We start from the raw sequence: 25,836 nt of genomic DNA, 5'->3' as shown, positions 1-25,836 counted from the left end.
GGTCCCAAAAGGCCCCACTTTTAAAAAGAGAATGGTATACTTAAAAATGCAGCCACCCTGGCCCCAATAGCATTCAGTTTTTCATGAAAAAAAAAAAAAAAAAATATATATATATATATATATATATATATAGCAGCTATCTATGTCAGGGAACACTTATCTCCACTTCACTGCGGATATTTTCCCCATCCCCATCCTCAGTCATCCCATGGGGTGGACAAATGCCACTTAGAAGGTGTAGTGGTCATAACATAAGTGTTAAGTCAACAGCACTATAGCCCTAGAAAGCATTCAGGTCAGCTTCAACTCCCTGAACAGGGTTATTCTGGATGGCAGAACTGTCCTAAAATTCCTTCCTGAGGGACAAGAAGGAGTCCAGCTATAGTTAGATTAAAGTCTCAAGGCTATTGGGAAGATCAATTAAAACATTAAGGAGAAAACACCTGGACTATTGATAGTAACCTTAATTGCATGAACCATGAGGCAAATCTAACTGATTTTTGTCCCAGCCCCGTCAGATTATTCAGGGTGGCCACTGGAATGGTATACTTATTAGAAAATTTGTCATGTAAAAACAAGGGATGGATATTTGGGGGACATAATTCTCCATGGATCTCTAACAATTCTGTATGACTTATGACCGATTTTATTACAGACTATTTTTCCAAAGATACTCATAAAACTAACAGAATCGGAAGGCAGAGACTGTGTTTCCCTTTGGAAGAGAGGGCAAAAATTTGTTTGTTGTCTTGTGTAATAAAGATAACTTTCTCTGGAGCATAGGATGGGCAGGGTTGCTAAGAGCCTTTTAGAAGATATGGGATATCCTAGGCTCAAGACTACTAGTAAGACATTCTTCAGATTTCCTCCTATGGAACTTGGGGGAAAAGGAGAATTGGTACATGAAGCTCTTGCTGCCTGCTGTCAGAGGTAATAAGTGTTTTTGTCTCTTGAAGTTTCATTTCTTCTATCAGCATCCTAACTTGTTAGAGTTCATGTAGGATAAAATCTCAGATCCCTCATAGTTCTTGGCACTTAATAAATTAGGATAAACTATACTTAACAAACCTAAAATAAAATTACTCTTGGTTGTAAGTGTTCCTTGGTTAATCACATGTTAAATGAAATCACATTTCAGAGAGGCAATAAATCAACATAAGGAAACATTTCGTGGCCAACTGATCTAGGCTTTTGGAACCTGGCTAATATATCAAGGTAATTTTATATTTACTTCTCTTATAAAAATTATAATTAACTGAAAATATTCTAATATATTTCTGATATTCTCTAAACTTAGAGCTATGGTTTTTTCTGTCTATTTACCTATCCTGGCACTAAGCGTGGTGTCTGCCATATTGTAAGCATTGTTGGCACGAAAGGAAAAATAAGTTTGAAAAGATTTTATATAATTACATAAGGATATGTCTTAAAAATCCAGACCTAAAGGCAACTATTGTTTTCAACTAAATCAGTGAAAAAAGGGAAATCTTAGTCAGATAAGTTCTGTATACAGAAGTTTGAGCGAAGAAAAAAAAAAAAACACAATTTGATTACATCATCTAAGTTTTAAGATGATTTTAAAATAAAGTGATGGCAATGGAAAACGGGGCAAAGATAGGTCAAAGGAAGACAAAGCAACAGTACTTTCCTTACTGGTACTAGCTTTAATCACTAGCTCCCCTAAACAATAATCTCCGCATTGCAAACAAAATTATCCACTTAAAATATGAACAATATTTAGCTCCCTTACTCAAAACCCAATAATAATATTCTATCACATTTGAAATAAAATCCAAAGTGCTTGACATCATATCCTAGGCCTAATGTGGACTGATCCCTGGCTACTTTTGTATTTCTTCTCTTCCCTCTTTTTCTCCTTTACTAATCAGCCTACCTATTGTAAACTTTCTGTTCCTTTAATACACTGATTTCGTATTTCAAGCCTTACACACTTGCCTTACACTTAGCCCAAAACTGTATACTGTTTTGTTTATATGAAGCTTATTCCCTCACTTTATTTTCCCATCTCTATTCAAGGGTTATACCTTATACTGGCCTTTCTTGATCAACCAATTAAACACTATGCTCTATACCTTAAACTTTCTTAATATTTACAGTAATTTTCAATATCTTATTTTATACTATATATATGTACTTATTGTCTGTTACCTCGAATAAAATGTAAATTCTATGAAGTCAGGGATCTTATCTCTTTTCTTCACTGTGGTAAGAACAATGCCTAGAAGATTTAAAATGATTGTTGAGTACTGAAATACTCATTTATAAATATTTGAGTTCTGCAGTTGGAGACCATTATCCTAAGTGAACTAATGCAGGTCCAGAAAACCAAACACGGCATGTTCTCACTTATAAGTTGGAGCTAAACAATGAGTACACATGGACACAAAGAAGGGAACAACAGACACTGAGACCTACTTGAGGGTGGAGGACAGGAGGAGATGAGGATTGATAAACTAGTTGTTGGGTACCATACTTACTACCTGGATGATGAGATAATCTGTACTCCAAACCCCATGACATGTGATTTACCTATATACAAAAGCTGCACATGTACCCCTGAAACTAAAGTTAAAATTTTTTTTTGAAGTTATCAGTTCTGGCTCAATACAGGGACACGTCTCTTGCTTCTTTAAGCTGACTAAAAAACAAAACATAAACAGCTGATAGAAAGATATCTACAAGTGATCCAGGTAATGCATTAAATTACAAAGGTTTGAAAATACCATACTTATTATGTTCAAGAAAATGGTGGACATGATAGAAAATTTCAACATACAAATGGAATTTATAAAAAAGAATCAATTAGAAATTTTATAACTAAAAAATAGAATAACAAAATAAGAATTCAATAGATAGGCTAAAAACATCATGAGATAAAGTAGGGAGGATGATTAATGAACACTAAGTAGGTCGGTAGAAAGCATCTAACATAAAATATGAACACTCCATGACATTTGTCTGAGCAATGATTCTTAAAATATGAACCCAAAAGCACAGATAGACAACAAAAGCAAAAATAGAAAAATGGGGTTACATCAAATTAAAAAGATCCAGTGCAGCAAAGTAAACAATGAAGAAAATGAAGATTCACACGGGGAATCTAAAAAATTTGATATCATAGAAGTGATAACCTACAGAATGGGGGAACATATTTGCAAATCATATATCTGATAAGAGGTTAATATCCAAAATATATAAGGAACTCAAACAACTCAATAACAAATGAACAAATCAAGCAACTGGAAATGAGCAAAGGACCTGAATAGACATTTCTCAAAAGAAGACATACAAATGACTAATAGGTATATGAAAAAATGCTTAACATCTTTAGCCATCAGGGAAATGCAGATTAAAACCACAATGAGATATCACCTCACACATGTTAAAATAGCTATATCAAAAAGATGAAAGATAACAAGTGCTGGTAAGGATATGGACAAAAGGAAACCCTCACACACTGTTAGTGGAAAGGTAAATTAGTATAAGCCATTATGAAAAGCATTATGGAGGCTCTTCAAAAAAATTAAAAATAGAACTGTCATATGACCCAGAAATTCCACTACTAGGTATACCAAAGGCAATAAAATCAGTATGTTGAAGAGATATTTGTATCGTTGTTTTCACTGTAGCATATTATCCCAATAACCAAAATATGGAATGAACCTGTCTGTCATTGGATATATACACAATGGAAAATTATCTGTCCATAAAAAAGATGGGAACTGGTCATTTGCAACAACATGAATGAATGAAAAGGACATTATGTTAACTGAGATAAGCCAGGCACAGAAAGAGAATACCTCATGGTTTCACTCACACGGGGAATCTAAAAAACTTGATATCATAAAAGTAGAGAGTAGAATGGTGATTGCTAGGGTTTAAGGTGGTCAGTAGGGGTGGTGGTGGTGGTTGCAGGAGATCTTGGTGACAGGATACAAAATTTCATCTAGATAGGAGGAATAAGTTCAAAAGATCTGTTATGCAACATGACGACTAAAGCTAACAATAGACTGTGTTCTTGAAAAATGTTAAGAGAGTGAATGAAAGTATTCTCACTATAAAAATAATGTGTTAAGTAATGAATATGGCTAATTAGCTGGATTTACACATTTCACAAGGTATATATACTTCAAAACATCAAATAACAAATATTTGAAATAAATTTGGACAAGAGATTTCCAAAACTGATGAAAGATTCAAGAAGCTATATGATCTCGGCCGGGCGCGGTGGCTCAAGCCTGTAATCCCAGCACTTTGGGAGGCCGAGACGGGCGGATCACAAGGTCAGGAGATCGAGACCATCCTGGCTAACACGGTGAAACCCCGTCTCTACTAAAAACTACAAAAAAAACTAGCCGGGTGAGGTGGCGGCGTCTGTAGTCCTAGCTACCCGGGAGGCTGAGGCAGGAGAATAGCGTGAACCCGGGAGGCGGAGCTTGCAGTGAGCTGAGATCCGGCCACAGCACTCCAGCCTGGGTGACAGAGCGAGACTCCGTCTCAAAAAGAAAAAAAAAAAAAAAAAAAAAGAAGCTATATGATCTCACCAACTCCAAGCAGGGCAAACAAAGAAAATCATACCCAGCTTGAAAAACAAAGATAGAAAATCAACCTCAAAAGTTACCTGGGGAATGGGATAGGAAGCCAATATCTTCAGAGAAGAAAAATTAAGACTTAATACTGACTTTTCAACAGGAACTATGGAAGCCAGAAATGCTAACAAAATGGCATATTTAAAAATTGAAAGCCTAGCTAGAATTCTATTCTTAGAGAAGATAAATATTTAGATAAATATTCCAAAATATTTTAAAAAGAAATAAATTTTCAAGCAATCAAAAACTGACCCCTACTAAAGAGTGTCTTTCAGGCAAAAGAAAATGATCCTAGATGGAAACATGTTAATGCAGGAAAGAATGAAGTGCATGAAAAAATAAAACCCAATTAATTAGTGAGTAAAGGGAAAAAATAGAAAAACTAAAAATATTTGATAAATGCAAAAGAGGGTAATAAAAAGGAAAAAAATCAACACAGAACAAATAGAAAACAAATGAAAATTGTATAAACCAAATTATATTCTAAATTAAAATCAATTAAAAGTCTAAATACTCTAATAAAAATAATGCCAGAAGAAAATATAAAAATAAGCAAAATCTAACTATATGCAGTTATAAGATCCATTTTAAATATAAAATCACAGTACAGTTCAATGAGAATGGTTAGAAAGATATACACTATGAAAACAATAGCCACAAAAAAAGCTGTAGTAGGTATAAAACATCAAAGGAAATGGCCCTTAAGCAATTACTTAAAGAGGGAAACTATTGTTCAAGAGGAAAATATTATTATAAGAGGGTCAATGATACAATGATTTAAGAGCCTCAAAATATGTATGCCCCAAAAACTCAGTCCCAAAGTATGAGGTCAAATTTGACAGAAATAAAAGCCAATTTAGAGGGGCGGAGCAAGATGGCCAAATAGGAACAGCTCCAGTCTCCAACTCCCAGTGCGAGCGACACAGAAGACCCGTGATTTCTGCATTTTCAACTGAGGTACTGGGGTCATCTCACTAGGGAGTGCCGGATAATCGGTGCTGGTCAGTTGCTGCAGCCCGACCAGCGAGAGCTGAAGCAGGGCGAGGCATTGCCTCACCTGGGAAGTGCAAGGGGGAAGGGAATCCCTATTCCTAGCCAGGGGAACTGAGACACACAACACCTGGAAAATCGGGTAACTCCCACCCCAATACTGCGCTTTAAGCAAACAGGCACACCAGGAGAATATATCCCACACCTGGCCGGGAGGGTCCCATGCCCACGGAGCCTCCCTCATTGCTAACACAGCAGTCTGCAATCTAACCGCAAGGCAGCAGTGAGGCTGGGGGAGGGGCGCCCGCCATTGCTGAGGCTTAAGTAGGTAAACAAAGCCGCTGGGAAGCTCGAACTGGGTGGAGCTCACAGCAGCTCAAGGAAACCTGCCTGTCTCTGTAGACACCACCTCTGGGGACAGGGCACAGTTAACAACAACAACAAAAGCAGCAGAAACCTGTGCAGATGCAAACGACTCTGACAGCTTTGAAGAGAGCAGTGGATCTCCCAACACGGAGGTTGAAATCTGAGAAGGGACAGACTGCCTGCTCAAGTGGATCTCTGACTCCTGAGTAGCCTCACTGGGAGACATCCCCCACTGGGGGCAGTCTGACACCCCACACCTCACAGGGTGGAGTACACCCCTGAGAGGAAGCTTCCAAAGTAAGAATCAGACAGGTACACTTGCTGTTCAGCAATATTCTATCTTCTGCAACCTCTGCTGCTGATACCCAGGCAAACAGGGTCTGGAGTGGACCTCAAGCAATCTCCAACAGACCTATAGCTGAGGGTCCTGACTGTCAGAAGGAAAACTATCAAACAGGAAGGACACCTATACCAAAATCCCATCAGTACGTCACCATCATCAAAGACCAGAGGCAGATAAAACCACAAAGATGGGGAAAAAGCAGGGCAGAGAAGCTGGAAATCCAAAAAATAAGAGCGCATCTCCCCCTGCAAAGGAGCGCAGCCCATCGCCAGCAACGGATCGAAGCTGGTCAGAGAATGACTTTGACGAGATGAGAGAAGAAGGCTTCAGTCCATCAAACTTCTCAGAGCTAAAGGAGGAATTACGTACCCAGCGCAAAGAAACTAAAAATCTTGAAAAAAGAGTGGAAGAATTGACAGCTAGACTAATTAATGCAGAGAAGGTCATAAACGAAATGACAGAGATGAAAACCATGACACGAGAAATACGTGACAAATGCACAAGCTTCAGTAACCGACTCAATCAACTGGAAGAAAGAGTATCAGAGATTGAGGATCAAATGAATGAAATGAAGTGAGAAGAGAAACCAAAAGAAAAAAGAAGAAAAAGAAATGAACAAAGCCTGCAAGAAGTATGGGATTATGTAACAAGACCAAATCTACGTCTGATTGGGGTGCCTGAAAGTGAGAGGGAAAATGGAACCAAGTTGGAAAACACTCTTTAGGATATCATCCAGGAGGACTTCCCTAACCTAGTAGGGCAGGCCAACATTCAAATTCAGGAAATACAGAGAACACCACAAAGATACTCCTCAAGAAGAGCAACTCCAAGACGCATAATTGCCAGATTCACCAAAGTTGAAATGAAGGAAAGAATCTTAAGGGCAGCCAGAGAGAAAGGTCGGGTTACCCACAAAGAAAAGCCCATCAGACTAACAGCAGATCTCTCGGCAGAAACTCTACAAGCCAGAAGAGAGTGGGGGCCAATATTCAACATTCTAAAAGAAAAGAATTTTCAACCCATAATTTCATATCCAGCCAAACTAAGTTTCCTAAGTGAAGGAGAAATAAAATCCTTTACAGATAAGCAAATGCTTAGAGATTTTGTCACCACCAGGCCTGCCTTACAAGAGACCCTGAAGGAAGCCCTAAACATGGAAAGGAACAACCGGTACCAGCCATTGCAAAAACATGCCAAAATGTAAAGACCATCGAGGCTAGGAAGAAACTGCATCAACTAACGAGCAAAATAACCAGTTAATATCATAATGGCAGGATCAAGTTCACACATAACAATATTAACCTTAAATGGAAATGGACTAAATGCTCCAATTAAAAGACACAGACTGGCAAACTGGATAAAGAGTCAAGACCCATCAGTCTGCTGTATTCAGGAGACCCATCTCACATGAAGAGACATACATAGGCTCAAAATAAAGGGATGGAGGAAGATCTACCAAGCAAATGGAGAACAAAAAAAAGCAGGGGTTGCAATACTAGTCTCTGATAAAACAGACTTTAAACCATCAAAGATCAAAAGAGACAAAGAAGGCCATTACATAATGGTAAAGGGATCAATTCAACAGGAAGAGTTAACTATCCTAAATATATATGCACCCAATACAGGAGCACCCAGATTCATAAAGCAAGTCCTTAGAGACTTACAAAGAGACTTAGACTCCCATACAATAATAATGGGAGACTTCAACACTCCACTGTCAACATTAGACAGACCGAGACAGAAAGTTAACAAGGATATCCAGGAATTGAACTCATCTCTGCACCAAGTGGACCTAATAAACATCTATAGAACTCTCCACCCCAAATCAACAGAATATACATTCTTCTGAGCACCACATCGCACGTATTCCAAAATTGACCACATAATTGGAAGTAAAGCACTTCTCAGCAAATGTAAAAGAACAGAAATTATAACAAACTGTCTCTCAGACCACAGTGCAATCAAACTAGAACTCAGGACTAAGAAACTCAATCAAAACTGCTCAACTACATGGAAACTGAACAACCTGCTCCTGAATGACTACTGGGTACATAACGAAATGAAGGCAGAAATAAAGATGTTCTTTGAAACCAATGAGAACAAAGATACAACATACCAGAATCTCTGGGACACATTTAAAGCAGTGTGTAGAGGGAAATTTATAGCACTAAATGCCCACAAGAGAAAGCAGGAAAGATCTAAAATTGACACTCTAACATCACAATTAAAAGAACTAGAGAGGCAAGAGCAAACACATTCAAAGGCTAGCAGAAGGCAAGAAATAACTAAGATCAGAGCAGAACTGAAGGAGATAGAGACACAAAAAACCCTCCAAAAAATCAATGAATCCAGGAGTTGGTTTTTTGAAAAGATCAACAAAATTGACAGACCGCTAGCAAGACTAATAAAGAAGAAAAGAGAGAGGAATCAAATAGATGCAAAAAAAAAAAAAAAAAAAATGATAAAGGGGATATCACCACCGACCCCTCAGAAATACAAACTACCATCAGAGAATACTATAAACACCTCTACGCAAATAAACTAGAAAATCTAGAAGAAATGGATAATTTCCTGGACACTTACACTCTTCCAAGACTAAACCAGGAAGAAGTTGAATCCCTGAATAGACCAATAGCAGGCTCTGAAATTGAGGCAATAATTAATAGCCTACCCACCAAAAAAAGTCCAGGACCAGATGGATTCACAGCTGAATTCTACCAGAGGTACAAGGAGGAGCTGGTACCATTCCTTCTGAATCTATTCCAATCAATAGAAAAAGAGAGAATCCTCCCTAACTCATTTTATGAGGCCAACATCATCCTGATACCAAAGCCTGGCAGAGACACAACAAAAAAAGAGAATTTTAGACCAATATCCCTGAGGAACATCGATGCAAAAATCCTCAATAAAATACTGGCAAACCAGATTCAGCAGCACATCAAAAAGCTTATCCACCATGATCAAGTGGGGTTCATCCCTGGGATGCAAGGCTGGTTCAACATTCGCAAATCAATAAACATAATCCAGCATATAAACAGAACCAAAGACAAGAACCACATGATTATCTCAATAGATGCAGAAAAGGCTTTTGACAAAATTCAACAGCCCTTCATGCTAAAAACGCTCAATAAATTCGGTATTGATGGAACGTACCTCAAAATAATAAGAGCTATTTATGACAAACCCACAGCTAATATCATACTGAATGGGCAAAAACTGGAAAAATTCCCTTTGAAAACTGGTACAAGACAGGGATGCCCTCTCTCACCACTCCTATTCAACACAGTCTTGGAAGTTCTGGCTAGGGCAATCAGGCAAGAGAAAGAAATCAAGGGTATTCAGTTAGGAAAAGAAGAAGTCCAATTGTCCCTGTTTGCAGATGACATGATTGTATATTTAGAAAACCCCATTGTCTCAGCCCAAAATCTCCTTAAGCTGATAAGCAACTTCAGCAAAGTCTCAGGATACAAAATTAATGTGCAAAAATCACAAGCATTCTTATACACCAGTAACAGACAAGCAGAGAGCCAAGTCAGGAATGAACTTCCATTCACAATTGCTTCAAAGAGAATAAAATACCTAGGAATCCAACTTACAAGGGATGTCAAGGACCTCTTCAAGGAGAACTACAAACCACTGCTCAGTGAAATCAAAGAGGACACAAACAAATGGAAGAACATACCATGCTCATGGATAGGAAGAATCAATATCGTGAAAATGGCCATACTGCCCAAGGTTATTTATAGATTCAATGCCATCCCCATCAAGCTACCAATGAGTTTCTTCACAGAATTGGAAAAAACTGCTTTAAAGTTCATATGGAACCAAAAAAGAGCCCGCATTGCCAAGACAATCCTAAGTCAAAAGGACAAAGCTGGAGGCGTCACGCTACCTGACTTCAAACTATACTACAAGGCTACAGTCACCAAAACAGCATGGCACTGGTACCAAAACAGAGATATAGACCAATGGAACAGAACAGAGTCCTCAGAAATAGTACCACACATCTACAGCCATCTGATCTTTGACAAACCTGAGAGAAACAAGAAATGGGGAAAGGATTCCCTATTTAATAAATGGTGCTGGGAAAATTGGCTAGCCATAAGTAGAATGCTGAAACTGGATCCTTTCCTTACTCCTTATACAAAGATTAATTAAAGATGGATTAGAGACTTAAATGTTAGACCTAATACCATAAAAACCCTAGAAGAAAATCTAGGTAGTACCATTCAGGACATAGGCATGGGCAAGGACTTCATGTCTAAAACACCAAAAGCAATGGCAGCAAAAGCCAAAATTGACAAATGGGATCTAATTAAACTAAAGAGCTTCTGCACAGCAAAAGAAACTACCATCAGAGTGAACAGGCAACCTACAGAATGGGAGAAAATTTTTGCAATCTACTCATCTGACAAAGGGCTAATATCCAGAATCTACAAAGAACTCAAACAAATATACGAGAAAAAAACAAACAACCCCATCAAAAAGTGGGCAAAGGATATGAACAGACATTTCTCAAAAGAAGACATTCATACAGCCAACAGACACATGAAAAAATGCTCATCATCACTGGCCATCAGAGAAATGCAAATCAAAACCACAATGAGATACCATCTCACACCAGTTAGAATGGCAATCATTAAGAAGTCAGGAAACAACAGGTGTTGGAGAGGATGTGGAGAAATAGGAACACTTTTACACTGTTGGTGGGATTGTAAACTAGTTCAACCATTATGGAAAACAGTATGGCAATTCCTCAAGGATCTAGAACTAGATGTACCATATGACCCAGCCATCCCACTACTGGGTATATACCCAAAGGATTAGAAATCATGCTGCTATAAAGACACATGCACACGTATGTTTATTGCGGCACTGTTCACCATAGCAAAGACTTGGAGTCAACCCAAATGTCCATCTGTGACAGACTGGATTAAGAAAATGTGGCACATATACACCATGGAATACTATGCAGCCATAAAAAAGGATGAGTTTGCGTCCTTTGTAGGGACATGGATGCAGCTGGAAACCATCATTCTTAGCAAACTATCACAAGAAGAGAAAACCGAACACCGCATGTTCTCACTCATAGGTGGGAACTGAACAATGAGATCACTTGGACTCGGGAAGGGGAACATCACACACTGGGGCCTATCATGGGGAGGGAGGAGAGGGGAGGGATTGCATTGGGAGTTATACCTGATATAAATGATGAATTGATGGGTGTTGACGAGTTGAAGGGTGCAGCACACCAACATGGCACAAGTATACATATGTAACAAACCTGCATGTTATGCACATGTACCCTAGAACTTAAAGTATAATAAAAAATAAAAAATAAATAAAAGCCAATTTAGAGAAATTCACCAGCACAGTAAGAGATTTTAGCACTCTTCTCTCAATACCTCATAGATTCCCCCTCCTGCAAATCACTTAGGATACAGAGGATTAAAAAAAAAAAAAAAAAAAAACTTAAAGTAATTGAGATTTTTAATAACAATATACTTACCTACAGAATACATACTTTTATGTTCACATGGAACATTTTCAAAAATATAGTATATGCTGAGACAAAATTTTAAACAACAAAGAACATCAATCCTATATCGAACTCTCCTAGAAAACAGAAACAGAAGAAACACTTCCCAGGGAAATGTATAAGGCCAACATAATATGATACTAAAACCCAAAGAGGGAGCTGTAGAAGAAATAGAATTTATACGGTCAATTTCTTTTTGAATAACATGAGAAAATGGTAAACAAAATAATAGCAAACATAAGCTAGTAATAGGTAGAAAAAGATAATGCATTATAGCTAAGTCAGTTTATTCTAAGATTACAAGGTTTAATGCTTGAAAGTCAATGTGAGATGCATTAAAAAGTATTTGATAAAATCCAAATTGCATATAAAGTCACCATCATCATCATTAAGCAGCAGCAGCAGCATCTTAATCTCTAAGATTCTAAGGACGTTAACTTCCTTAAACCATACAGAGTTTCTCTAAGAAACCTCTAGGAAGCATCTTACTTAGTGGTGAAATATTGAAAGCTTTCACCCTGAGACAAGAAACTAGAAGAAGACATTTGCTAATAACACCACTATTTAACATTGTAATGGAAGTAGTATCCAGGATAATAGGACAAGAAAAATAAATAACAGGTATAAGAATTGGAAAAAAAGAGAAAACTGTCATTCTCAAGTGATATGATTGTGTATATAGTATATTCAAAATATTTGACAGATAATCTATTAAAATTAATAAGTGATTTCAGCAAAGTGGTTGAATATGAGGTCAATATACAAAAATAAATTGTATTTCTATATATGCTTAGGAACAAATCCAACTGAAAATATACAAGACCACTATGAACAAAATCTTCATGGTGTCTTGCTATTGTAGATATTCCAAAATGCTTTGAGTATTTTATTTTAGTCGGTATTAACACATCAGAAAGAACAGAAACTGACCTCTAAATAATACAAGTCATTATGAAATAGTATTTTCCATATTGAGGTTTGTTATGGAAAACTGAAGTGAGGAAAGCAGGCTTCAATTTACTCAATATCTTCAAAAACAAGGTAAATTAAATTCAGTTTTAAAAACATTGGAGATAAATTTAGAATAGAAAGTAAGCCAGAAAGATTTTGCATATAAGTGTATTTTAAAAGTATTTACATTGTTGTCATGATACCTAGGTTTTTATTATTATTATTATTATTATTATTATTATTATTATTACATAGAAGTAAAAACACAGTTTTTCCTGAGAATAAATAGCTGACCTTATAAGGAATGTGAAGAAAGAAACAGTTCAATTTATTTGAGCATTTAAGATTTGAGGGATGAAGAGTGCAGAAAAATGGTAGATTTTACAATTATACTATCCAAATATCAACTGAAAATATTATCGCTGACATTTCTAGAAACGTGCTAATCAGCAGCATGTTCCAAAAAAGCAGTTTCCTAACCTAATAGAATAATGTTGAATTTTTAAGGGCTTCTTTAAGGTATGATTATGCCTATGAAAACAATTCAGATATGAGCAACAGTGCTCTGTCTCTACAACAGCTTCATCTTCATAATCTTACTGATAACATTTTCATAAATTCATAATGCAGTATTACAATGAAATTTGGAGACTTTCAGTAAATCATGTTTGATAGAAAAAAAATGAGAAAACATATAAAATAGATTTCAAGTCTCCTAACAGAATTTTGAAAAATACCGCACAATTGAGCATCAAAATTCTCACTGATGTGTCACATATGCACACATGCAAACATAAGACTATATTTACCTCTTGCAGTTAGGGCATGTGGTGATACCACTCCCATTTCATTTTCCTATTAACACATTAAAGTTGCCAGAAATAAATTAGACCAGTTATTGTGAGACGGCATCTGGTAAGAGAATCTTGAAGCTCATTAAGATACAATAAATGTATTCTTACACATATTTTTGAATGATTTAATAACGGACTGTCTACAGTTGATGACCTTTTTGTTACATAGCATGGGCCTGCTGAAGAGATCTTTCCTGTTCCGGGCCCTTTTTAAACCTGGAGCAGTATTCCCAAGTGTGATCTACGCAGCCTCTAGAACCTGAAGAGGTTTACCAAGTTGTTCTTCTTAGTGGTGGAAACTACATGAAGCAACAATCCACCCTTTACTTTGGAGGTAATGCCAACATGTCCCAGTTTATTACACTCCTAGAAATTCCACTGCAGTGATGAGCCACTGAATCTTCACAGGGTTTCTCTCTCACCATCACATCCTTGTTCATTTCTCATGAGCCTTGGCTAAGCGCTGCAAAAAATTAACTAGAACTCCATTCACATATCTGCTACATAAGACTACCATGATTACAATGATCAGAGTATAAACTTCATGGTCAGGTTTTAAAAAGATAAGGAGAACTTTGGGAAAATGATGGTCTATAGGTAGATGAAGGAAAATAAAGAGAAATGTGTATGTTTCATGTTTGTTTAACATAGGCTTTTTTCTAGCATAAAATTAAACTACAAATGTTTAATTATGTAATTAAAACATTTTTTAAAAATCTGTTTTATACCATATGACCTTTACAGTTATATTAATTTATACCCCATCCTCCTACAAAAATCTTTTAAGGCAGGGCATTTATAACTGGGTAGCTAAGCCAAATGCAGTTTAGGATAACTTTATGCCCTGAGAAACTTCATCACCTTCCTGCAATGATACATCGAGAAGAACACAGTATCACCTCTGTTGTATTCTCACCAATAATACATAACCTGAATACAATGAGAAGAAACTATATAACAAGTACAAATTCAGAGATACTCTACAAAACAATTTTTCAGTAGTCTTTAAAAGTATTAAGTTTGTAAAATACAGAGAAAAGATGAGGAACTTCCAGTTAAAGGAGACTAAGGAAAAATGACAACTAAATGCAACTTAAGATTCTGGATTAGATCTCAGACTAAATATAGGGCATTACTAAGACAACTCATAAATCTGATAAAGTTGATTAGATCATAGTAGTGCATCAGTGTTAATTCCCTAATTTTGATAACTGGAGAATATGTTTGAAGGGCACAAAGACATTCTTGTAAAATATTTTACTGCAACCTTTGCACACTATACAAGTTTGTAGGATAAATGAAGATGTTAGGAAAAGTTTCTCAATGTTAGGACACTTTCTCAAGTGTTATTTGAAAAAAGATCTGTAACAATATTAATAGGATAAACACCTTAGAAATTGGTTTAGCTTCAAAGTAGTACACCAAACATATTTTAAGACCAGTATTTATATACTGTAGTTTACACTTACTTCATCAAATGTAAAATCCTCTAAATCTATTTCTCTGTATTCTTCATCAGATTCTTCATTCTTAATAGCCTCTAGAGCTGCTGTCAGTTTCTTTCGCAAAAAAAAGCCCTTCCAAACTGCCTAAACAAAAATGTAAAGTATGTTATACAAGGTTATAGATCAAACCCTAAACCAGATTATCTGTGTTATCCCATTAGGAAGATAAAACATCTTAGACCTAAGTTTAATGACATAATAATCTCTTTTCTGAACTTTATGTGACACTTAAAACTGAAATGTAAATTAAATGACAACATGTGTCTAAAGTTCTGAATCTCAGGAGACTTTCCTTGTAGTAAGCAAAAAAGAATCTTTAAAACTCTCTCAACTGCACATGTAGGTCAACCAATCAATTATCTTACAATTCCTCCAGGACCCATTATAAACTAAGAAGAAAAAGATACAAAGGAAAACCCATTTTGCTAATGTTCAAATGATTATGTATAAAATAAATTAAAACACAATTAGGAAAACATCAACATATATAAATGGATTCATATTACACAGGGAGTATTACGGCCTATAACAATGAACTAATTTCATTTTTAAATACACTAAGCATAAACAACAAAATGTAAAACACTCAGATTCCTCAATAATCCTGGAGTAGGATGACCTTTCCTAACTGTAACTCCAAGTACAATGTAGCTTATAAAAAATGAATATCTTTATATTTATAAATATAAATAATGTATTTATGCTCCTGGGGAATGAGCTTCAGGATATAGTGTGTGAAAACTAAGGGAGAAATAAGTGTTTTTCATGTTACTGTTTATCTATGAAAAACTGTATATAAACATACATGTAACATAAACATATATATTGAAGTCTATATAAACACAGAAAACATTCGAATTATAAAATTAATGTTAAAAATGGTTACTTATAAAGGCATAAAATGAGGTAGAATGTGTAGCAATAGAAGCCAGACTTCTCTAAATACATCTTGCTTGGATTAGACTTTCAAATTATGCACATGCTTAAGAAAATTGTGAAACAAATTAAGTAAATATGAAATAGAAAGAAGTACCTAAAATATAAAAAATGTTTTATGCTATGGAATAACCATACAAGTTATTTAAAGTTACTTAAAATAGATTTATTTGGCTTCACCCAGGTGAAATATACTCAGAAGACAAGTTTGGCCACAAAAGAGATCTTAAAATGGTTTTCAGTAATCATATTGTCAGTAATAAGATTGGTATTTTCATTCTGAAATATATATACACAGACAGAGAGAGAGATAGAAGTGAAATATACAAAATGGTGAAACCATCTATGACAATAGCAGTCACCCAAACCTTTGTTAACAGCCAGCATAGGAAGCCAAACCATAACCTGCATCAAATAATCCCGGATGCCAGGTGATAACCTCTGAAGCAATTAGCCAAGAATGGTCAAAACTTGATCAATGACCCAGCTTCCTTGCTTTTTACTCTGCTTCTAACTCAGGAACAACCAGAGAAAGCCAAATATGCTTCCCAAAACAATCACATAAGATGCTCTACTTCTAGCCTCTCCCTACCCACTTTCCCCATGCCAACAACCTCCAATAGAGCATACCTGAAGCTTTCCCTTTTTCCGCTAAAAACTTGCCCACTCCCTTCCACGTTTTGGGGTCTACGCCAAAGGCAAGTGATGATGGCTGATTCCCTCATTAGCATATACTCTGAGTAGCCCATTGTTTTCTCATTTATGTAGTCTTTATTTCCACTGTATATGTATGTGTGTATACATACCCACATACACATATGGTAGGAGAAGTGAGGGAGAGAAGGAAAAAAGCAATTATGATAATGTCAGTAAAAATCAGGATTTCTATAGAAGAAAAGAGATGCAAATATACAATTAAACAAGTAAAATCCTATAGTCCTAACTATAATTTTAAAACATCAATATGTACCCATGGTATATCTGTTTCCTAAAAATATCTATTTGAAAACTAAGTACAATGAAATTACATTATATAAATAATAACTATACCAGTAGAAACAAGTATTTCTAAAATCCAGATGGGGTGCTGTATATGTCATTTCCATTAAAGAAACCAAGGGTCTTTAGAGAAATGACTGATTCTAGGCCTGGGGCAAAATGTATGCCAAATGAACCTGGAACATTGTGTCACATTAGCAAGCAAGGACAATTTTAAAGACTACTCAATCGTGGCAAAAAGTCAACTTGATGAGACTACCACTGGCCAAATAAAAGACCACCATTTAAGCAGCAATAATAATACTAACTGCAATGAAATCAAATACTTATATTTAAGATTTGTGTTTATTATCATAGTACCCATTTTGGTGACCTTTGGAGGATGCTAGGAGACCTCATTAATCTAAAAATCGGTAAATAAAGGAAAATTATTAATATCAAGCATTTAACCTGCCTTTCCAATATGAACTGCACCTTAGGATAACTAAATAGTTGAATAGATATAGACTTTGTTTGTATTTTTGAATACTTCTTTAGTTAATAAATAAGGAATAGTAGATATAAAGTATCATCATTGTGTAAACCATTAATAAAATAATTGATCTAGGCAACATTTACCAATGGCCAGTAACATTCCTGAAAGAGAGGCAACCAGATACTATGTACCTCTTCTTTGTAATACAACCACCACCTATGAAATATTCTTGCTAAAGAAATCAAACTTGAATCAGAACAAACATTAGATCTTACTATCAATTTACATAAAACAAGGAAATGATAAGCATGTTAAATGATGTCATGAGAATGCATTTGGCAAAATTCAGAAATTGGAAAACGCTATATGACAAATGACCTGGTCACTTCAATAAATAAATTGCAAGAAAAAGAAGGGAGTTGCTATATAATAAAAGACTTAACATACAAAATAAAAGTTTGAGTGATGACTTGTATTTTGATTAAGAAAAATCTGCAAACAAACATGTATTAAATGGTACAAGAATTTTGAATACTGGTATCATATTTGGTGATAGTGAAAAATAATTGTTATTTTTAAGCTTGGAAATGTATTTCAATTATATTCAAAGCAATATAATTGCTTGAATTATAGAAATTCATGCTAAAATATTTATGAAAGGAATAATTTATTTCAAATAATCTAGTGATGCAGAGGAAGATGTTAATTGGTTTTAAATGAGTCAACATTGACCAGTTGTTCAACTCATGTTTAAGGTAGGTATATGGGGTCTTGGGTCTTTTCTGTGCATTTGAAATATTTTGTAACTAAATGCTTAGAAAATCACTGATGGTGCACTTCTTCAATCAATATAATTACCTAAAGTCAGAAATCAAGCTTCACGTGACCTTACAAGCTTCTTTTGCTGGTTGTCATTCATAATTTCCAACGATTAAGGACATAATCATGATTCTTGATGGAAATGCAAAACAACAGTATTCTTCCATGGAGCCCATCCCACACAAATCAAGGAGGGTAAATCAGTAGCATGGATTTCAAAATTATTGAACGTCTGTTATATGCAAGACACACATGACATAGCAGTGACTAAAACAGACAAAAAAATCTCTAAGCATGGACTTCCCATTTTAAAGGGGACTGAGACTGAGAATAAAATACATAAGGAAACTAAACTGTATGGTAAATAAATGCTATGGACAAAAATAACAGTCACAAGAGATGGGGAGCATTGGGGAGGTATTGCTATTTTAAATAGGCTATCCTAAAGACCTCCCACTGTGTATTTAACATTTGAATATATATGCATAATGGAGCCTAGGAGCCACAAACCTAAAGATACCATCAGCAGGCAAAATTAATAGCCTGAATGTTATTCCTTATACCTTTGTTCTGGCTTAAGCTCAGTAGAGCAAGATTTCTGCAGTGGCCTACAACTGCTGTTTTCTATGCATTCTTCCCCTCTCTTTCTGTGACCAACTGGTTTTGTACTACTCAAATCAGAAGCTGTGCTATAACTTCTACCGCTGCCAACAGTCTTGAGCCTGTGGTCCTGAGCAGGAGTTGGAAGATGCTGATACAGATGGACATACCGTGCCTCAGTGATACTACTGCATTGGAATTTATAAGTTTTTCACAAGTGGTGAACCCTGTTCTTAATTATGCTTAATAGCCTGATTTCTCTGATACAGTGTAGTAGAGATTTTCTTTTCTCAGCCTGTGATAAATACTTGAGCCTTTCAATGTTACCTTCCTTCTTCCCAAAAAGCTGTGAGAAACTCAGGCTTCTAGGAATAGGTATAGTTACCTACCCTACTTTCTGAGTGGGGAGAGAGCACTGTCAAAGAAGCTAGTTCCTCATAACTCTACTCCTTTACCCACCCAACATGTCTGGCTTGAAAATTCAATTATCCTTTTCAAACACTGAAACATATCCACTCCGTCTACCCCCAGTCCCACTTTCTCTTCCTGGAAGAAACTTGTTTCAATCAAACCTTACCACCTATTGCAGCAGCTTCCTTTATAGCTCTCTTCAAGGCAACCTCACCACAGGACAAGTAAGAAATATATTGTCACTCCCTCAGAAGAACAACAATTTATTTTGCTGTTGCTTATGTGTCAGGTTTCAGATTCCGTTTATACATACTGAGATCTCTTTTCCAGGAAAGTGTGCAGTAGGTTTGAGAGTCCAGGAGAGGCTATGTTATCTAGTCTATTTATTGCCTAAACTAAGTTTTCTACTTTTTACTGATAGATCTTTCTTTTTGCCCAGTCTACAAAATTCTAACTCAAATTATGATTGTTATCAATATTTTCAAGAAAGGTGAAAATTATTTGTAAAGGGAAAAATATACAAATCATATAGGATTGTCATGTAGATTAAACTAGAAAATTTAAACACGAGAAGCATGTGATTATCAGATAATATGCACTCAATAAATATATTTCCCCCAATTTCCTTGATGCTTTATTTCTAACAACTTCATTCACTTAGTTTAACAAATAAGAAAATCATGTGATATTTAACATTGTATAATTTAAAAAATACAGTTGATTTAATTTTAATCATATTTACCTCTAAAATGAATTTCAATGTAGATAATATTCCTCTGTTTTGTAAGTTCCTATAAATAAATTCTAGCTTCTTAAGGGAGTTTAAAGTTCTTCTAATATGAGAAAGGATGTCAATATGAGTCAAAAACTTGAACAATATTGGGTGGCAGAAAAAAAGAGGACATCTTTGTGTAATAAAGAATAAAATTGAAAGCATTGCTTAAGAAATTGGCATTACTCTTTTTAACTTACCCATTATGGAGCATACTATCAGTTCTTTGCCCTCTTTATGATTGGCATGTCACATGGTCTGGATGACTAGTACATGCAAGCTACCTCAGAGATAAGTAACACTATTTTTCTTTTACCGCTTTCATTTGGGGATTTTAAAAAATTATCTTTATTTCTATTTTGTTCTATTTTTATTTTATTTGTTTATTTATTTGAGACAGGGTCTCACTCTGTCACCCAGGCTGGAATGCAGTGGTACAATCTGGACTCACTGTAGCCTTGACCTTCCAGGCTTAAGAGATCCCTGGCTAAAACCTCCTGAGTAGCTGAGACAACAGGCACATGCTGCCCAGTTAATTTTTTTATTATTTTGTAGAGACAGGGTTTTGCCATGTTGCCCAGGCTGGTATTGAACTCCTGAGCTCAAGCAATCTGCCCAATTTGGCCTCCAGAAGTGCTGAGATTACAGGTGTGCTCCACCAGGCCCAGCCTTAGATTTTCATATCTCAGTATTTATGCTCTGTCGGTTACTTGCTTTCTTTCAGAACACCTTCTCCCTAACATGGCAAATGGGCCAAGTGGCTTCTTCCTGCTAGGGAGGCACACTGCATATAACTTCCTCCCCAACCCTGTCCTGGAAAGGTTCCAAGAATCAGGGAAACATGCTCTCTTTCTCTTGATTATCTTTCTTCCTAAGATTCAGCTTATCTTTTTTTACCTTCCTCCCTTTTTAAAATACCAACAAAATGATATCAAGATTGAGTACAGACCTAGTGAAAAGAAGCTAGCAAGGGCAACTTTTAATCCAGCATTAAGTGACATGAGCCAAGGATTGATTCACTGTGGCTCCCAATGGGTCCTGCTCAAATCATCAGACTCAGGGCTTCTGCGAAGCTCCAGACTATAAAACACATAGCGTGTGTGTTTTCTGGTGTGTCACACAGAGATATCTCCCACATGAATCTGCTTAGGGTCAGAAATTCAAGTCCCAGCCATCTCTATTTAGTTTATCAGAAATAATGGTCATGTAAATATGTGGTTAAGTAATGTTCAGATTCTTCTTCTAACTTACTTATTTCTCACATTTGTATCCTAATAATGTATCTATGATTAACTCATCTCTCTTTCTCATACATTCGAATCAATTATTTGGTCTGACAATTCTCTCTGTTGGACATATCTAACATCTTTTTGTTCTCCAACTATCATCAACTTCTACCCCCCATAGCATACTATATACTTGCTCCTTGTTGAAACTGCACACATCTCTCACCATGTTACTCCTACATTCTCTTAAGATTCTAGTTCTTTTGGTATTCTTGTTGTGCTGAAGCTTACTATCATTCCAGTAACATGAAATCCTGTGTTAAGTAACATGAAATCCTATATTATTTTACTTCCACTGTCCTTTATGCCTGGAATTCCTTTCTCTTACCTATCTACATTGAGTCCTACTATTTCTTAAGGTATAGCTCATATCCTTTAAGTGGGGTAGGGTAAGTGCTATAACAGAGTGAAAATGTATAATAATCCAAAAAATTAGTTTATCTCTTGATCACATAACAAACACTGAGAGAGTGAACGAGCCAATGGGACAGCACTTTAATATGAGGTGACTTGGGAAGCCAGACTTTGCACTCTTCACTTCCAAAAAGGATGCCCCAGAGGCTGTCTCCATTTCAGCCAACCAGAAAGGGAAAATGAAATGGAGGAGTGTCTGTGGGAGATGTTACAGGGTAGACCTGAAAGTGATAAAGTGATGCACAAATCTACCAATGAATTTTTTTTCTGAGACAAGATCTCACTGTGTTGTCCAGGGTGGAGTACAGTGGTGTGATCTCAGCTCACTGAAACCTCCTTCCCCTCTGGGTTCAAGAGATATTCATGTCTCAGCCTTCCAAGTAGCTTACAGGCACCTGCCACCATGCCCAGTTAAGTTTTTTGTTGTTGTTGTTTTGTTTCGTTTTTTGGTAGAGATGGGGGTTTCACCACGTTGGCCAGGCTTGTCTCGAACTCTGGACCTCAAGTGATTCACCCACCTCAGCCTCTCAAAGTGTTGGGATCACAGGCATGCGCCACTGTGCCCAGCCTACCACTCACATTCTAATGACTAGAACTCTGAGAGCCACAATAAACTGCAAGGAAAGCTTGGAAATCTAGTTTGGCTCTATGCCAGGAAGAAGAGAAGAATGTGGTTTTGGTGAACAGAGATCAGTCTCTGGCACATCCTTCATGAAATCTTTCATTTCGATCCTTGTTACGCCCCGGCTGTTTCTGCCTAATCACGCTGTACTACTTCAGAATGTTTAGACAGTCTAAAATTCATATTTTAAGATGAGTCATTTAAGAAGCTAGATGATTGTTCCTAGCAGATGTGGAAATGGAGTTCACTTCAATGATTTGAAGTAACAGGATGTACAAAAGAGACTTAAAGTTACAAAGAAAGACTGAATGATGCTTCCTTTTGTTACTGATACAAAGAAGCTCAACCAAAGAACTCACAACAGAGATACCAGTCACAACTAGACTATTTCGTAAGGTAATGAATCTTCTCTTTATTGAGAGGAATGAAGCAAAAGTTGAATAGTTATTTACTGTCAATGCTGAAAAATGTATTGTTCATCCACTGATGACAGGAGGGAGTTTGGATGCATGGTGTCTATATTCCTTATGTAGCAAAATAACATTCGGAGATAGTAAGTGAAGTTTTTTATTTTTTTTTTTTTCTCAGAGTTTCCTTGAATCAATTGCTGTCTCCTCACTCCCACCTCTATCAGGTAACAAAAACAGCTTTGCCTATGCACTGTTCTCAGGAGGAGTACAGTATAGACAAATTAAGTAAACGGAAATACTGGATACATTGATTAGCAACTCAGCAAAGGTATTTCTCTTGAAAGCTATGTCTTTAATATTAAGAGCCAGGAACTTGAGAGGAAAGGTAATTTCTGTTTTTCTGAATTTTAAGGCCATTCTTCCCATTGCTTTTCCTAAATACCTTGGAGACATTCCTCATTCCTCTCTATCTCTCATGTATTTACTCTCAAGAAAAAATCAACATATATTCTGGAATGTGATATTCTTACCACCTCCGCTGCTGATACTCAGGTCCATGCCAATGTTATCTCTTACCTGGTTTACTCTAATAGGCTGCTAAGTGATTTTGCTGCTTCTCTTATAGTATAATTGTGACACAGAGTAAACTTGACCACGTCAATCCACTGTTCAAATTCCACCAATGTCTTTCCATATCATATAAGACCTTTTATAAATCCTACTTCGCTCCTTTTCATCATTCTCTAGTCACACTGGCCTCTTGCTACTTCCTAAACACTGTGGGCAGGCTACTAAATCATGGCCTTAGAATCTGCTGTTCCTTTGCCTGGAATATTCTTCCCACAGATGTCTAATGACTAAGTCTCTCTCCAGTGTCACATTTCCTGGTCTTACACATCCATCCTATCTAAAATGATAAATTTTTCTTTCATACTCCCATCCCACTTTTCCTGCTTTATATTTTCACCCACAATATTTCTCATAGCTAACATATTTATTAACTGCATATTCCAACAGAATGTAAGCCAGAAAGATTTTTGTAGCAAGAAATATTTGCTGAATGAATAAAGGGAAACGTTAAATTTTGTTTAATTGTTATCATTCAACTTGGGTACAATACCATGAATTTCTACAGATCTTATTTTATTTAGTTTATATTTGCATCCTCTACCAGGATATAAATTCCACGAAGGTAGGAATCTTGTTGATTTTAAGTTTTATTTCCTGAGCCTAGAACAATTCCTGACAAGTCATAGCTTCTCAAAAAATTTGATGAGTAAATAAATTTTAAAAAATGAGTGTGATCAAGATGAACTTCATTTTAAAATCGGACCTTGGAATATACTTTGTGAACTGCCTGTAGGAACCATTTGGTAAGGTATTGCCAGTGGCATCTAAGAGTTTGAGAAGTCCCTGGACAACAGAAAGAAGGAAACTGGGAACCTCAGTCTTACAGCTGTGAGCAAATGAGTTATTCTAGCAACAAATTAGATTGGAAGAGGACCCAAGCCCTAGATAAGAACTAAGGTCCCAGTCAACACTTTGATATCAGACTGGTGAGACACTGAGCAGAAAATCCATCCATGTTGTGCTCAGACTTCTGAGTTACAAACATTTTAAAGTAATAAATTGGCAATGTTTTACACTGCTAATTTGCTTTCTAAATTTTTTAACGAAAGTATTTGAAAAACTTTAACAATTATTTTGGTAGATTTTCAAACATATAGAAATAGCTATCAAGGCCAAGTAAGACCTGCTTTGGCTGATCAAATGTTAGCAGATGTGACAAATGACATACTTGATGAAAAGTTGTTGTTGTTGTTCTTGTTTGAGACAAGGTCTCACTGTATTCCCAGTGGTATGATCACAGCTCACTGCAACCTCACACTCCTGAGCTCAAGCAATCCTCCTGTCTCAGCCTCCCAAGTAGCTAGGACTACAGGTGTGCACCACCACACCCACTAATTTTTGTATTTTTTTTTTTTTTTTAGATATGGGGCCTCTCTTTGTGGGCCAGGCTGATCTTGAACTCCTGGCTTCAAGCAATCCTCCTGCCTCGGCCTCCCAAAGTGCTGGTATTACAGGCTTGAGCCACCACATCCAGCCTTGATGAGAAGTTTTAAATATGGTTGTGTGGTCCAGCTTGACCCTCAGTCATACAAATAGTGTTTTGTATTTAAGGCTTATTCCTTCAATCCAGATACCAAGCAGAGCCACAGCCAACCTGCAGCTAACCTGCAGCCAACATGTCACTTGAATAAGAAATAAATTTACATAACTGTAATCACCGAAACTTGGAGGCTATTTTTAATACAGAATAAACCATAAAAGACAACTAATATATCTTTTGTAACTATGTTACCAAAAGATTGAAATTAACCTGAATAAGAACAGCAGCCTTCTCTCTCTGTTTTTGGATATTCACAATATTTTCTCTTTTTTCTTTCTTTAAAATAGTCTGATTCTTGATGGAAGAATTTGGCAGTCCTTCTGTTGCAGCAGTACATAGCCTTGTGGAGAAATGAATCTGTCTGCGCATGAGGTAACCACGCCAGTATGACTGGATTACCACAGCTGCCATACTATTAAGAGGAGAGAGAAAAAAAAAAAAAACACACATTTATTATTATCTGTAAATACACAGTTGTAGATAAAAGTTCCTCCTAAGCAATATTTTAAACAAAGAACACATAAAGTATTATTTAAAAATAAGACCACTTAATTTACTTAACCATTGTCATAGAAGTAAAAATAGTAAGAAAACCTTCCAATCTGAAGAAAAGAAATGGGTCAATAGTTGGGTATGTGGCTAAAAGGGAGTTTCATTTGTTTCTTTTAAGGAGGGAGATTTATAGAGATTTTGTATCATTCTGGGGATATTTGTCCAGAGAGAACGGGAAAAAGTGATGAGGCAGAAGAGAGGGAACACATGTA

At 36.2% G+C, this 25,836-nt stretch overlaps 1 protein-coding gene across 1 annotated transcript in view; it reads right to left on the bottom strand.

Annotated features, from left to right (window-relative positions):
• LOC104655968 (leucine-rich repeat and IQ domain-containing protein 1) overlaps positions 1 to 25,836 on the bottom strand; it is a 268,433-nt gene that overhangs the window by 91,821 nt on the left and 150,776 nt on the right. The window contains exons 6-7 of the mRNA XM_030939711.1: positions 25,283 to 25,484; positions 15,123 to 15,242 (exon numbers count right to left, since the gene is read on the bottom strand). Of these exons, the coding sequence (XP_030795571.1) occupies positions 15,123 to 15,242; positions 25,283 to 25,484 (322 nt within the window). The remainder of the gene's footprint in view (positions 1 to 15,122; positions 15,243 to 25,282; positions 25,485 to 25,836) is intronic.

The sequence above is a fragment of the Rhinopithecus roxellana genome, chromosome 10 (genome assembly GCF_007565055.1).
Source record: "Rhinopithecus roxellana isolate Shanxi Qingling chromosome 10, ASM756505v1, whole genome shotgun sequence".
Classification (NCBI taxonomy): domain Eukaryota; kingdom Metazoa; phylum Chordata; class Mammalia; order Primates; family Cercopithecidae; genus Rhinopithecus; species Rhinopithecus roxellana.
This window is presented reverse-complemented; position numbering and strand designations above follow the sequence as displayed.